Source organism: Pelophylax lessonae (genome assembly GCF_965119305.1).
Source record: "Pelophylax lessonae genome assembly, chromosome: 1".
NCBI lineage: Eukaryota > Metazoa > Chordata > Amphibia > Anura > Ranidae > Pelophylax > Pelophylax lessonae.
This window is the reverse complement of record NC_138768.1, coordinates 246691100-246706995: the sequence shown is the minus strand read 5'-3', so window position 1 is coordinate 246706995 and position 15896 is coordinate 246691100. Positions and strand designations below refer to the sequence as shown.

At 40.0% G+C, this 15896-nt stretch overlaps 1 protein-coding gene across 16 annotated transcripts in view; it reads left to right on the top strand.

Moving 5' to 3' along the window:
* RIMBP2 (RIMS binding protein 2) overlaps positions 1 to 15896 on the top strand; it is an 855912-nt gene that overhangs the window by 776132 nt on the left and 63884 nt on the right. For 13 of the 16 annotated variants that reach the window (XM_082266906.1, XM_082266905.1, XM_082266904.1 and 10 more), the window contains 3 exons: positions 9644 to 9761; positions 14362 to 14514; positions 15324 to 15508. In XM_082266906.1, the coding sequence (XP_082123032.1) occupies positions 9644 to 9761; positions 14362 to 14514; positions 15324 to 15508 (456 nt within the window). The remainder of the gene's footprint in view (positions 1 to 9643; positions 9762 to 14361; positions 14515 to 15323; positions 15509 to 15896) is intronic. The other 3 variants (XM_082266910.1, XM_082266901.1, XM_082266899.1) reach the window with 1 other exon arrangement.

Sequence of the window (15896 nt, the reverse complement as noted above, 5' to 3'; positions counted from 1 at the left end):
ATTACAATTTTTTGTACCCTAAAGGCAGGATGAGGAAGAGGAGTAGGAGGAGTTGGGAACAGGAGGCAAACTGAAGCGCCCTGCAATCCTTGGCGGGGGAAGGAGATGCGCCAAACAAATTTAAAAGGTGTATCTCACACGTACCGATACAGACTATGCCGTAATTAAATTTTTTACACTCTAAAAGGGTGTCTATTGAATAGCGGAATAGGAAAAATTTTATAATACGGTGTATCTCACACGTACAAACACAGACTAGGCCCCGCCGATTACAATTTTTTGTACCCTAAAGGCAGGATGAGGAAGAGGAGGAGCAGGCAGGAGGCAGACTGAAGCACCCTCAAAACCTCGGCAGTATGAGATGCGCCCCAAAAATTGGAAAGGTGTATCTCACACGTACCGACACAGACTATCCCGCAATTTAATTGATCCCCAAAGGTTTTTATTGAATAGCGGAATAGGAAATATGATCAAAAAAAGTGTATGTATCTCACACGTACAGAAGCACACTAGGCCCCAATTACTACTGTTTGTACCCCTAAAGGCAGGATGAGGAGTAGGAGGAGTATGGAACAGGCAGCACCCTCAAATCTTCAGAAGTATGAGATGAACCCCAAAAACTTGGAAAGGTTGATCTCACACGTACCGACACAGACTATCCCGCAATTTAATTGATCCCCAAAGGTTTTTATTGAATAGCGGAATAGGAAATATGATCAAAAAAAGTGTATGTATCTCACACGTACACAACCACACTAGGCCCCAATTACTATTGTTTGTACCCCTAAAAGGATGGATGAGGAGTAGGAATATGGAACAGGCAGCACCCTCAAATCTTCAGAAGTATGAGATGTTCACTGCACCCCAAAAGGATTTTGTTCACTGCACCCCAAAAAGATTGTGTTCACTGCACCCCACAAAGATTGTGTTCACTGCACCCCAAAAGGATTTCGTTCACTGCACCCCACAAAGATTGTGTTCACTGCACCCCACAAAGATTGTGTTCACTGCACCCCAAAAGGATTGTGTTCACTGCACCCCACAAAGATTGTGTTCACTGTACCCCAAAAAGATTATGTTCACTGCACCCCACAAAGATTGTGTTCACTGCACCCCAAAAGGATTGTGTTCACTGCACCCCACAAAGATTGTGTTCACTGCACCCCAAAAAGATTGTGTTCACTGCACCCCAAAAGGATTGTGTTCACTGCACCCCAAAAGGATTTTGTTCACTGCACCCCACAAAGATTGTGTTCACTGCACCCCAAAAAGATTGTGTTCACTGCACCCCAAAAGGATTTTGTTCACTGCACCCCACAAAGATTGTGTTCACTGTACCCCACAAATATTGTGTTCACTGCACCCCAAAAAGATTGTGTTCACTGCACCCCACAAAGAATGTGTTCACTGCACCCCAAAAGGATTTTGTTCACTGCACCCCACAAAGATTGTGTTCACTGTACCCCACAAAGATTGTGTTCACTGCACCCAAAAAAGATTGTGTTCACTGCACCCCACAAAGATTGTGTTCACTGCACCCCAAAAGGATTTTGTTCACTGCACCCCACAAAGATTGTGTTCACTGCACCCCACAAAGATTGTGTTCACTGCACCCTAAAAGGATTTTGTTCACTGCACCCCACAAAGATTGTGTTCACTGCACCCCAAAAGGATTTTGTTCACTGCACCCCAAAAATATTGTGTTCACTGCACCCCACAAAGATTGTGTTCACTGCACCCCAAAAGGATTTTGTTCACTGCACCCCACAAAGATTGTGTTCACTGCACCCCAAAAAGATTGTGTTCACTGCACCCCACAAAGGTTGTGTTCACTGCACCCCAAAAGGATTTTGTTCACTGCACCCCACAAAGATTGTGTTCACTGCACCCCACAAAGATTGTGTTCACTGCACCCCAAAAGGATTTTGTTCACTGCACCCCAAAAAGATTGTGTTCACTGCACCCCAGAAAGATTGTGTTCACTGCAGCCCACACACAGCAAAATGGATGTGGATCACTGACACCTGCCTATCTCTTATCCCACACCACACAGCAATATCGATTGTAGTTTGTAGAACACACTTTCCCTAAAAATCAGCAAACTCTATCCCTAACAGGATTGATAAGAGATCTGGATCGGGACTGAGTGCAGAGTGCAGACCCCACCCCACACAGCAATATCGATTGTAGTTTGTAGAACACACTTTCCCTAAAAATCAGCAAACTCTATCCCTAACAGGATTGATAAGAGATCGTAGATCAGGACTAAGTGCAGACCCCACCCCACACAGCAATATCGATTGTATTTTGTAGAACACAATTTCCCTAAAAATCAGCAGCAGCCTCTCCCTAAAATGCCTACAACTCGCCCTGCCTAAAACACTCCGACCTGTCCCTCAATTCTATCCGGACACAAATGGTTTTTTCCTGCCTGTCTGTCCCTAATCAGCAGCCAGCACGTTGATGTGTGCTCTCTCCCTGATCTAAGCAGCAGAATGACGCCGCTGCGGCGCTGCCTCGAACTTATAAAGACTTGGTCACATGCTTCAGACGGCCAATCACAGCTACTGATACATTTTGCAGGCATGGCTGGGATGGCTTAGGCACACCAGTTAAACGCTTGTTGATTGGCTGTTGAAAGCCCGCCATGAAAAGCGCGCCAAAGCATGCAAAACCCGGAAATAAAACGACCGAACACGGACTTTTACCCGAATATACAGTAAAGTGTCCGTGTCCGTGTTCGGGTAACAAAAATCCAATTATTCGGTACAAACACGAATAATACAGTCCGTGTTCGCTCAACACTAGTTATAATAATTTCCTACTGCACAGAAATATTTTGTTTAGTATGGAAATTAGCTTGACTCTTCAGAACATAGACATACAGCAAAAAAAGTATAATAATACCTCCTCACAGCGGTCTTACTGTCAGGTCTTTAGGGTCCTGCTGTGTGACATGAGGGGTACAGTAGTGCCAGCATCAGCTTTGGTCTTCTTGGACAGCTGAGAGTAGCTTGTCTTCTATCATTCCTAGTGTATAAAGCAGTAATCACAGCACTGACTGTGCCCACTTTTTGAGAGATGGGTGTTTGCCAGGAACTTTCCCCAGTAAACAGGGACAAATAGTCACCTTAGGTTACGCTATAATTTTATTTATTCCAGTATATGTAATACCGAAGTTACATTTTAAATCTAACGACCCTTAATAATTTTGAATGCATTTTGGTACATTTAGTACATCAAATATTTTGCCTAAATAGAAAAAGTAACTGTATTGTTAGATTTATTTTCCATAAAAGTAAGGTTGCATCAATACCATTTTTTTATTTGGCGAGTACATGTACCAATACTTTCCGTCAAGTACTCGCTGATACCGAGTACCAATATTTTCGGTGCAATTTGCATCAATACAAAAAAATTGGCACAAATCGCACTGCACAGAATCACGTGCGATATGAACAGGAATGCGATTCCTGTCCGATTTGCTTGCGATTTCCCCCAATGCTCCTGTGTGTGTGCATGTGTCTATAGAAAGAGAAAAGTGCCATCTAGTGGGCAGGTTAAAAAATGATAGAACTCACATTACATATCTGTCCACATAATAATCTACATAGGTGTCCCGGACTGCCGATGATAGCAAATCACAGCCGCTGGAGGTGCTCACAGGACTGGAGGAGACATTCCAGGACCTCATGGGTCTAGTGCAGAAGTGATGTCAGCTTGGGGGTGGACCGCCTCTACATCTCCCCTAGCCCTGTGAGCACCTCCAGCGGCTGTGATTTGCTATCATCTACCACCTAAGTAGATTATTTTGCATGTGGCCAGATATGTACTGTGAGTTATAACATTTTTTAACCACCTCAATACTGGACACTTTGACCCCCTTCCTTCCCAGGCCAATTTTCAGCTTTCAGCGCTCTTAGAATGAATGACAATTAACGTGGTCATGCTACACTGTACCCAAATGAAGCTTTTATCATTTTTTTCACACAAATAGAGTTTTCTTTTGGTGGTATTTATTCACCCAGGGGGTTTTTATTTTTTGCGTTACAAATAAAAAAAGACCGAAAATTTGGGGAAAAAATGCATTCTTCTTTGTTTTTGTTTTACAATTTTGCAAATAAGTAATTTCTCTTCATTTCTCTTTCTTTGGTAAAAAAATAACCCAAATCAGGGTATTTTATTTGGTCTGTGTGAAAGTTATAGAGTCTAAAAGCTATGTACCAATCACTGAAAATTGATCACACCTGATGTACTGACGGCCTGTCTAATTTCTTGAGGCCCTAACATGTCAAGACAGTACAAATACCCCCCAAATTACCTCTTTTTGGAAAGTAGACAGTTCAGAATATATACTAAGAGGAATGGCGAGTTTTTTGAAGTTGTAATTTTTTCCCCACAATTCTTTGGAAAATTAAGAAATTATTATTGATTTTTTTTTCACAAAAACGTCATATTAACAAGTTATTTCTCACACATGGCATAGGCATACTTGCAACTACACCCCAAAACACATTCTGCTACTGCTCCTGAGTATGGCGATACCACACATTTGTGAGATTTTTCACAGCCTGGCCACATAGATAAGCGCAACATCCAAATAGCACCTTCAGCCACAATCCACTTTAGACCAGGCCTTCTTCTGACCCTTTTTGTTTAAAAGTAAAAATCTGTATTTTTGTCAGAAAATGACTTAAAACCCCCAAACATTACATATTTTTGTAGCAGAGGCCCTGGAGAATAAAATGGTGGGTTTTGCAAATTTTTGTGTCATATGGTATTTACACAGCAGTTTTTTCAAACGCAATCTTACACACTAATGCATAAATACATTTTATTATATTTCAATGCATGCAGAGACAATATAATACCCACATTTTCAGTAAAATGTGAAATTTTTAAACATCAAACATATCACACTTTAAAATTGCGCACGCTAGTAAAATGGCGCCAAACTTCGGTATTTGAAAATCTCTATAGGTGACGCTTTTGCTGGTTACCAGTTTAAAGTTACACAGGTGGTCTGGTGCTAGAATTATTGCTCTCACTCTGATGTGTGTGGTGCTATTGCTGTTTACGTATGTGTACGGGACCAACGTGTGCTTTCGCCTTTACACGCAAGCATGGGGGGGGGGGCTTTAAATGTTTTATTTATTTATCTGTGGAACACTGGTACACTGACAGATGTTGATCAGCCCTCGGCAGACACTGACAGATGTTACTGTCACAATGATGCACTATTGCAGATGTTTTGTGCACTGGTACAGATGTAATGGGGGACTGACAGATGTTTTGTGCACTGGTGCAGATGTTTTATGGGGACACTGACAGATGTGGTGGGAGGAGGTTAAACTGCCCACTAGATGGCGCTTTTCCCATTCCACACACACATACACGGACAGGAATTGCATCACATTCCTGCTCAAATTCCATGCTATTCCTTGCAGCGTAATTTGCACTCATTCATTTTGTAATTACACCGCAAAGTAACAGTTTCGGTATCACTTGGGCGAGTACTGATACTCGCGTAAATGCTTGATATTGAATATCCCTACCTAAAACTGCTTTGGGTACCTCTTTCTTCTATCTGTTATTTTTATGTTTCTCATTTAAAACAAAATAATATTACACTAACTGTAAATTATCAGGTTAACTTTAAGAATACTGTGTTAAAAACAGGGATTGCTGTTCATCATCATTTTTGTTGTGTTTGTTCCAGTCAAAAGTATTTTATATTTAACTGGGAGATTATAATCAGTTAAGTCTTTACTAATGCAGGCTTTTAAATGTCCATTCAACCCCAGGCAGACATACTAAAATGTCTCTAATCATATTAGCATTGTGCTCCAGTATTGTATTGTATATTCCAAAACATGCAGCTTTGTTAAATAAAAATAATCACCAGGTCTCCAGGCAGCTGGGAAAATGTCAATCTCATGCTGCCAGTCCTGATTAAGAATAGTTGGTGCCTCTTTCACTTAGGAATGACTTGCAGATATTGGCTTGAAAGCTCCAACTTTTACTGCGAAATTACTCTGCAGGAAAAACAATGGCTGTGTTCTATACAATTGTACACTCAGAAGGTGTCCTGTATGGCCTGGATAGTGAACCCTCTATGCTGTCTGCATATTGGTGGGGGTGTGAGCCCTAAGAAGGGCCAAGGTACAGAGTCTAAGGCTGGCCATACGTGGGTTGAAATCAAAGGATTTTCATTCGAATTTCGCATTAGTGGGCTGTAGCAATGGCCGATTTTTGTGCGGCTATCAAATTTGAGTGATCGGGAGCTTGGACATTTTTTGAAAAAAAATTGATCTTCTAATTAACCACTTAAGCCCCGGAGGATTTGGCTGCTAAAAGACCAGGGGGTATTTTGCGATTCGGCACTGCGTGACTTTAACGGACAATTGCGCGGTCGTGCGACGCTGTACCTAAACGAATTTGACGTCCTTTTTTTCCCCACAAACAGAGCTTTCTTTTGGTGCTATTTGATCACCTGTGCGATTTTTTGATCACGCGCTATAAACAAAAAAAGAGCGTCAATTTTGCAAAAATAACAATATTTTTCACATTTTTTTATATGAAATTCCCCAAAAAAAAAGTAAAAATCAAAATTTTTTAACATTTTCGGCCAATTTGTTTTATGCTACATATGTTTGGTAAAAACATACGCAAAAAGCGTATTTTGATTGGTTTGCGCAAAAGTTATCGCGTTTACTAACAAAGGGAAAGATTTTTGTAATTTTTGTTGTTTTTTTTTTAACGCGTAATGGCGGCGATCTGCGATTTTTTTTGCGGTACTGCGACATTGGGGTGGACAGATCGGACCCTTGACTGACATTTATTACACTTTTGGGGTTACCAGTGACATTTCTACAGTAATCAGTGCTATATATATGCACTGTTACTGTAAAATTACACTGGCAGTGAAAGGGTTAACTTTATTTGAGAGGGAGGGGCTGTGTGTGTCCCTAGGGGCGTGATTCTAACTGTGATTGGCTGTGGCTTGAGCTATAGGAACACTGATCAACGGTCCTACATAGTAGAACCGTATGATCAGTGTTTCTACACAGGGGAGAATGACAGGCAGCTTGTTTACACAAGCTGCCTGACTTTCTCCCTCTCCCCCGACGATCGCAGAGTGAGCGGCGGACATCGGGTCCGCCGGTCACACGCGTGGGGGGTCCGTGACCGCGCGGGAGCGCGCCGCCGGAGCGCGCGCTTGCTCCCCAGAGCCTCACAGGCTAGTGACGTACCGATACGTCACTCTGCCTGTGAGGGGCTGACCGCCGCAGTATATGTACTTGTGGCGGTCAGCAAGCGGTTAATGATGGGAAAATCGTGCAAGAAATTAATTTGAAAAAAAAAATAAAAAAGAAAATTCCCAGAAAAAATAGAAGATTCCCAGGCAAGAACATTCTTTTCTGTAGCAACATGATGTGAAATTGAAGGCTTGGTTGGTTGAATTTTGAAATCAATGGTGGCACCATCTGATCACAAAACGCACAAAATTTCTAATTTTCTAAAGAAAATTTGTGCGGAATTCGACCCATGTATGGCCAGCCTAAATCTCTGTCTGGTATTTACCAGTGCAGCCCTTAATAAATGATAGGTTCTAGTCCTCAGATACACCCATGCAGATGGCAGCTGACCAGGAAAAAAACTAGAGTGTAGTACAAAATTGATAGACAACCTTTTTAATAGTAACAGGCAGAGGTCAGTGCAGACAGTGAACAAGCATGGTCAGATACAAGACCAAAGTAAATAACTGGAGAGAGGGGAACTAGAACACAAGTGCAGAGGAACACCAGATGACACAGTCAGTACTGGGGTCATTGGGTGACACAGGGTACACTGTAGACATAAGATTACTAGGGTCACTAGGAGGCAGAGGAGTGCAAGAATTTCTGGACACACAGATGTACAGGAGTTACTGGAGTATTCAAGGGCCACAGTCTCTGGGGGAACAAGAGTGCAGGAGACACTGGAGGCACAGCAAGCCGGGAGTTAGGAACTGGAAACTCAGAAGTCAGGAACTGGGGTCTGCGGCCAGAATTACAACTTATTGCTCAGCCAAAGAGTGATGGTCTGAGTACAGCTTAAAGTTTGTGTTCCCATTCACACAGCATACCTAAAAATAATAAAATATATATATTTTTTTTTCTTATCTTTCTAGGTGTTTGTTTGGAGCAGGCCTCATGCAGACATCAAGCTACTATTTAAAATAAGAAACATTTGAAATAAGAGGAAATGTAATCTGTCCTCAGTGGCAAAGAGGAATATTCTACACAGAATGCAGAAGCCCAACTAGTAGATCTTTGTTGAGACAGACAGCATTCAAATCTACTTTACAATCGATAATAAGATCTGCCAATACACCACAGACAGGATTAGACAGACCACAGGCAGGATTCTTTATGGTAAACATTATCTCCTTGGCCCCCTCTGCATAGCCAAACTTAATTTTTCAAGTTTTCAAAAAAGAAGTAAAATGTAATCAGTAACTCTGCACATTCTATGTGCATGATAACATGTAACAAATGTAAAGTAAGTGTTATTCCATTTTGGCTCTGAAAGTGGAAATGCACTTTAAATATTGGTGTTGATTGACAGGCTGGGCAAGGGATAGCTTAGGAGCTACTATATAATTCATCAGGTGGGAGTGGGCTATTCTTAAAGCTGTTACACAAGTGCAAGAGCAAGGTAGGAATAGACCACATGCCTGTAGACCTACAGGTAAAAGAAAGTTTTGCATGTCAGTAGCAAATCAGCTTTGTAGGCCTGTATAACTATCTATGGCAGCACTCTGGTAAGCTTTTAGTTCTCATAGTACTCAGTAGTCCAATGTCCCACATCTGCTTGATACATGGCTTGGTAGATTTTAGTCCTATGAACCACTCAATTTTCCACCATTTTTTATAGTCTTTTTCTTTTTATGTGGTGGCGGGGGCATTATTTGGAGGAATCTGCTCAGAGGTCAGCTTCCCAGTGGCACTACAGTCTAACAACTCAAAAATATGGCTGCTCTGGCGTAGTGTAAGCAGTCAATTCCTAAACCAGTGAACTGTAGCTTCAATTAATGCCACATTTTACTGTGCAAGACTTGTATTCCATGTACATCTTTCTCTAGTATCTGTCCAAATGGCTAGCCTAAAATAAACCACACACTACTCCCAGGACCTGGTTGACTCAATCCAAGGTTAGGGATGTCCTGCCTTCTTATGCAAATGTTGCCATACCTTAACTGGGGAACTTGGCAGAGCAAAGCACTCTGTGCAAAGCCCACTTATAGGAAGCAAATACAATTCGCTTTTCCAAAGAAAGAGCAGTATAACATGGATTCTGATTTGCTGCCATGGGTGCTTTCCACTGCATATTTAATTATCTCAACTGTGTTAGAAATGTGTTTGCCTGGTAAGAAAAATAAACTACATATTGCTTTTATAGATCTGGACTAGATTTGTTTCTTTATGAGTCACAAGAGGTATCCCCCACTGTTGCCACATACCTGTGTCTTTCAGCTAACTTTTCAGTTAAAAGTAAAATTTAGTTGCCTTTAGAGCTTTTGCTTGAAGCTGTAGTTTGTACTCTAGTTTGTTTTATTATTCTGTATAACAGATTGGTTATGGTTTATACCTGTGTTCAGCTTCTAGGTAATCACTCCACTTTGGGAAGAACAGAAAGAGGGGATCACCCTGTACAGCGGTTCTCACATGGTGGTACAGTGCCACAAAGACCACGGCCTATGATGGTTCCATCTATTGGTTAGTTGGCTAGCTTGTTGTGTGTTTTATGCTTTCTATGTAAGTTTAGGTGGTGTGAAAAATGTGTTACAATTGACTTTACACAGTAATTAATATTCTGAAGTTTAAGATTTTCTTTTAAGAGTTGAATGTTTACTGGTTAATAAGAAGAAAATGTAAAATATGCAGTGTATGTAATATCTAAAATATACAAAACACTTTACAGTATGAAAAACTAGAATATTCTGAAACTAAGGCATATATGATATGTACATTGCAATGCTAATTTTCACATTGTCTTTAAAAGCATAAACAGAGAATTGAATGCATGCTAGCTATGTATTGCTTACAAGCACTAACCAAATTTAACACATCACAGAATGTGTCATCTATCTGCTGTGGAGCTAATAGTAGAGTACTCCTTAGAATCAGCTGTGGTTATAGTTTTACTATAAAATTTCCTGTTGGACAAAAAGGATACTTAGTGAGTCTGCACAGATCTAAAATATAATTTATCTCAATTAGGAAACAGTGATTTGTTTACCATCCATTACAATATTAAGGCTGGTGAAGTGATGTTTTTATTGGTTTGGTATTTGTTATTATTGACAATGCTCAACCTCTTTGATATTACAATAAATACGGCTAGGTTCACACATATGCTGTTGATCCGGCTTGGGTTTGTGAAAGCACAGCAGCCCATTCATTTTAAAGTGCTGCTGTACCTGGGAAAAACGTGGGAACAAGGTACCAAAGCCACACAATTTCCCAGACCCAAAACATGCTGCACTTTCAGGTACATGAGGGAGGCCATTAAAAATGAATGGCACCCCCCACGTCTACTAAAAGGCAGCACTTTTTTTGGGTAAAATGAATGTAAACATAGTTGAAGATATTAACTATGCCTGTGGTGTGCAGATGCCTGAGGGTGTGGGAATGTGTGCAATTTACGCATTCCTGCACCCGAATAAATGTGAACCTAGCCGTACAGTCTGAAAGTAAATATACACAGTTTGAATATTCAATCTCTTGGAAGAAATTATATTTTACTAGGACAGCACCTTTTTTTCTTTTATTTACACAGCACAGTTACACAATGTGTCAGTTAAATGTTGTGGCCATATTCATCTACACTCTCCATTTGTTTCCATTTACATTTCAAGTTCATACAACTTTTTCTTTTTCCTCCTACTCTAATTTGGAATAGTAATTTATTCCTAAATATAGATTTGCAGAAATTAAAAATATATTTCTATTTCTAGGCTTCAAAACATTTATGAGACAACTTATTTATATAATATGGCTTGTCACTGCTGATTACTTATCTGTTTTAGTAGTGTCACATTTCTTAAAAAGGCTAAAAAGGATCATTGAGATACTAAAATGTCCATTACTTGGGGAAACAGCCAAGTATGCACAACTCAGATGAACAGTTCACTGAGATGTCATAGTATTGCCCTTAAAATTTGATCATTAGGAATGCTAGGTATGTGGCAATCCTATTGACTGAGAGTTGCATCATTTACATATTGGTTTAGCATAATGGCTATGTACTTTATACCAGTGACAGGTTTAATTACGATAATACCCTATAATTCTAATAGTCTGCAGTTTTCTAAATTATTTTGCTTGTTTTCCCAATTACAAAGAAATGGAGGGTCTATAATTGTTACCATGTGTATTTTATATCATAGAGACAGAATATCAACCAAAAATCCAGAAAAAACACATGGTACAAATATATTATGTGCAGTTGCAGCTCAGTGGGTAAAATAAGCATTTGATCCCCAAGCAAAACATGACTTAGTATTTGGCGGAGAAACAATTGTTGGCAAGCACAGAGGTAAGACATTTCTTGTAGTTAGTGACCAGGTTTTCATACACCTCAAGAGGGATTATGGTCCACTCTTCTTTACAGATCTTCTCTAAATCCTTAAGGTTTCTCGGCTGTCACTTGGCAACTTGTAGTTTCAGCTCCCCCCATACATTTTCTATAGGATTAAGGTCTGGACACTGGCTAGGCCACTTTATGACCTTAATGTGCTTCTTCTTAAACCACTCCTTTGTTGCCTTGATGGTATGTTTTAAGTCCTTGTCGTGCTGAAAGACCCATCCATGACCCATCTTCAGTGTTCTGGCTGAGGGAAGAAGGTTCTCATTCAAGATTTTACAATATATGGCCCCTCAATGCGGCAACGTCGGTCTGTACCTTTAGCAGAGAAACTGCCCCAAAGCATAATGTTTCCACCTCTGTGCTTGACTGTAGGGATGGTGTTCTTAGGGTCAGAGTCCGCATTTCTTCCTCCAAACACGGCGAGTCCCCCTCCTCAAGAAGGCACATGTACAGTCATGTCAATGAACGTTTACATTATTCAGAGAAGGATTTGGAGAAAGTTCTGTGGTCAGATGAGGCCAAAATTGAGCTCTTTGGCATTAATTTGACTCACCATGTTTGGAGGAAGAAAAATGTGGACTATGACCCTAAGAAAACCATCCCTGCAGTCAAGCATGGAGGTGGAAACATGATGCTTTTGGGCTGTTTCTCTGCTAAAGGTACAGGCCAAATTGCCGCATTGAGGAGCCAATGGTTGGGACCATGTATTGTAAAATCTTGCATGAGAACCTTCTTCCCTCAGCCAGAACACTGAACATGGGTCGTGGATGGGTCTTCAAGCATGACAATGACCCTAAACATGCCGCCAAGGCAACAAAGGAGTGGCTCAAGAAGTAGCACATTGAGGTCATGGAGTGGCCTAGTCAGTCTCCAGACCTTAATCCTATAGAAAATGTATGGAGGGACCTGAAACTTAGAGTTGCCAAAAGACAGCCTTTAAGGATTTAGAGAATATCTGTAAAGAAGAGTGGACAAAAAAAATCCCTCCTGAGATGTGTGCAAACCTGGTCACCAACTACAAGAAACATCTTACCTCTGTGCTTGCCAACAAGGGTTTCTCCACCAAGCACTAAGACATGTTTTGCTTAGGGATCAAATACGTATTTTACTCACTGAACTGCAGCCTAATGTATAGCATTTGTTTAATGTGTTTTTTTCTGTATTATTGGTTGATATACAATCTCTATCATTAAAAATTCACCTATGATAAAAATTATAGACCATTTCTTTCTTTGTAAGTGGTCAATCTTACAATATCTGCAGGGGATCAAATAAATATTTTCTCCACAGTTTTTAATATCTTCAACTATATTTACATTTATCTTGTAAATGGCCAACCTTATTTGTCAAAGTGGCCTAGAATATGAGTTTTGTCAGACCATAAGTGTTGTCTCATAGCTACCAGGCTAAATCAGATGGTTTGAAGCCACTGTCATCTTGTCGATTTATGGTGGAGTGACAGTGTTTGTGCCTAAGTCCCTCCTCCTTGACCCACCTTGACTCACCTTGCCAGCTGTCCCTTGATATTTCTTCCTCTGACACAGCTGTCTCAAAAAATCCCCAGTGTGGACAAATGTCATATGGCAGATATTACAGTGCTTAGGCTTAACAATTAAAGGTAGACCTGAGCACTGTCAAATGCTCCTTCGTACCAGGGAGCACCAGATATTTTCACCAGCTGATGAAGCAGAAGTGGTGAAGTAGTGAAGGAGCACTGGACAAATGAGTATCAAGGGTTGGGGGATTTTATACAAACACTGCCACTTTGTCCTGAATGGGAAAGCCATAGCGTCTTTTAAATTTTGCATACATAGATCTATTTAGCTTATATTACTCTTAGTTAGTAAGGTTAGTGTGACTAATACTCACTCTGTTTTAACACAACTGTCACAAAAAGTGGTAAGCCAGAATAAAAGCTGCAAACAATTTTTCTTAAAATATGAACAGATACTTGCCATACAATAGTTTTTGTAGCCAGTAATCATAAGGATCTTTTTCATCCATTGTTGGTTTCCATTAATACAATAACTGAAGACATAATAATTTGAAAACATACAATGCTAAACAATAGCATTTGCTAGTTTAAAAAGATGTACAGCATTGGTGGTTAAATTTTCACAAAAAAATGTAATTCACTAGCAGTAAATATTCCACTCATTCACTTGGATCATTTCTGAAGTTTGTTAAAGCCTTGTTGTAACGTTCCATATTCGTATGTTATTCCAGTGCAAACACAGTTGAAAGCAATGTTTGTGCTGCATCGTGGACTGTCACTTGTCAGTGATAAGGTCTCTTTAACACTGACAAGGGAACATTCAGTAGTTTGATATACCTCTGTTTCAGTGTAATATGTTCAGTGTTAACATTCCTTGTCAAAATAGTTACCACCAGTAAAGACATCCAATAAACTTTTTAGTGCTAAAGACACTGGTAAAAAATGAGAATTTTGAAGCATACCTTGCTCTGGATTATTGTATATATCAATTTAAGAATGCTCCATCAAAGAATCTAAAAAAAAAACATAAAAGGGGACGCATTTAGATATTTTTGGTATGCAGCTGTGACAAGATTTAGCTATTATCTGTTCAAAAGTAGTCAGTGGCTCTACGGAACATGAATTATGTGTTAAAGAAGAGGTGCCCTGTAAATTAGGGGCACCAGTCTCCATGGTCCTCTGTTCCGAATGCACAGAGCATGTTTAATAGCTCCTTCCCTTTTTTTCCATAGAAATTACAATGGACAGTAACAGTGAAGGTGGCCGTTCTCGGTCAGGTAGTGAGGGAAATATTTCACCTGTAAAAGAAGAAGCTTATTATCGCAGCATTGGAGGACACAGGAAGTGGTCTCCGCACCGTACCAGGGCCTCTGACGATAGATACGGTATGCAAAATAAAACCTTCTTCCTCCTTTTCAACCAAGAAATGGTCTTAAATTCTTCGGCTTTTATGTCTATGCAGAATTGGGTGTCAGATACTTTTTTGGGATCCACACTTATTTTCTGAGGGCGCTCTGTATAATAATTTTTTAATCAAGTTTTTAGATCAGTCTAAGCTGATGGAAATAGAAAATAAAGGCCTCAAACTCTGAGATCATTCTAATGCATTGAAGGCTTGCAGATCTACTGAGTTTTTTTGGCCTTTAATGTGCTGTGCAATGAGCCACCGTGTTTGCATGCAGTGCAGCATGTGTGCAGGGCTTACAGTGCACTTCTCCCTCCATTCCCACATATCTAGAGTGTCCCAGCTTAGGGGAAAGGTAGGATTGCACCAACTTCATGTCCATCATTGCCATCAGCCATGCTGTATGTGTTGTGTAGTATCCTGCATTGCATGCACTTTCTTCCATTGGCCTCTCATATCTAACAAAAATTTGTATGTGAAGATGCCTGATATTCAGCTGTTGCTACAATGGTTTTGTGTGCTCCTTACATACTGCTTTCTATTTAAATGCATAATTAACCAGGCTTACTGTGCAAAAGAAATTCCACATGTAGTTAGCTGATGCTGACCATACCGCAATGATGTGGTAAAATACTTGCTTTCAGGGAAAATTGGCTTTGTAATCTTCACAAATGTCTTGTGTTGTGCGCTGTTTTGTGTACTTTTTGCACTCTGCCTCAGTGTCTAAAAGGTTGGTCAATACAGTGGAGCATGCAAAGACTGCTGTGTATATTTTGACTATTCCTTCAGATAGTTATGGCAGCCGTGAGCAGATTTCATCTGAAATGTATGAGGAATCAGAAACAGATGGAGGGATGGATGATTATCCTGCAAGAATATTTGTGGCACTTTTTGACTATGACCCAAGAACCATGTCCCCGAATCCAGATGCTGCAGAAGAAGAACTTCCCTTTAAGGAGGGCCAAATAATTAAGGTGACTTCTTACACTGTATGCCTATTTTTAGTTTGAAATTTCAGGATCTGGATATAAAGTGAACATGGAAACCACTATGAGTAAGAAGACTGTAAGTTCTCACTGTTGGGTGAATAGGTCAGTCATCCTCTAATGGTTAGGGCTAAGTCATGGAGAGTCTTTTAAAAGAATACTTGTACAATATCTAAAAGTTTATGAATCTAACTTGACTAGCATGCACTGCTTTCAAATTCCTTAAATAATCTATGTTTAAAACTTGAAAACAAACATATAAAGGTAATATCAAAAGACTATATTATTGAAACTGGCTATTTCAATTACAGCAAAATACTATGTAGATCACTACTTATTTCTTCTTTCTAGAGAAATTTTTACTTTCCTGTGTATT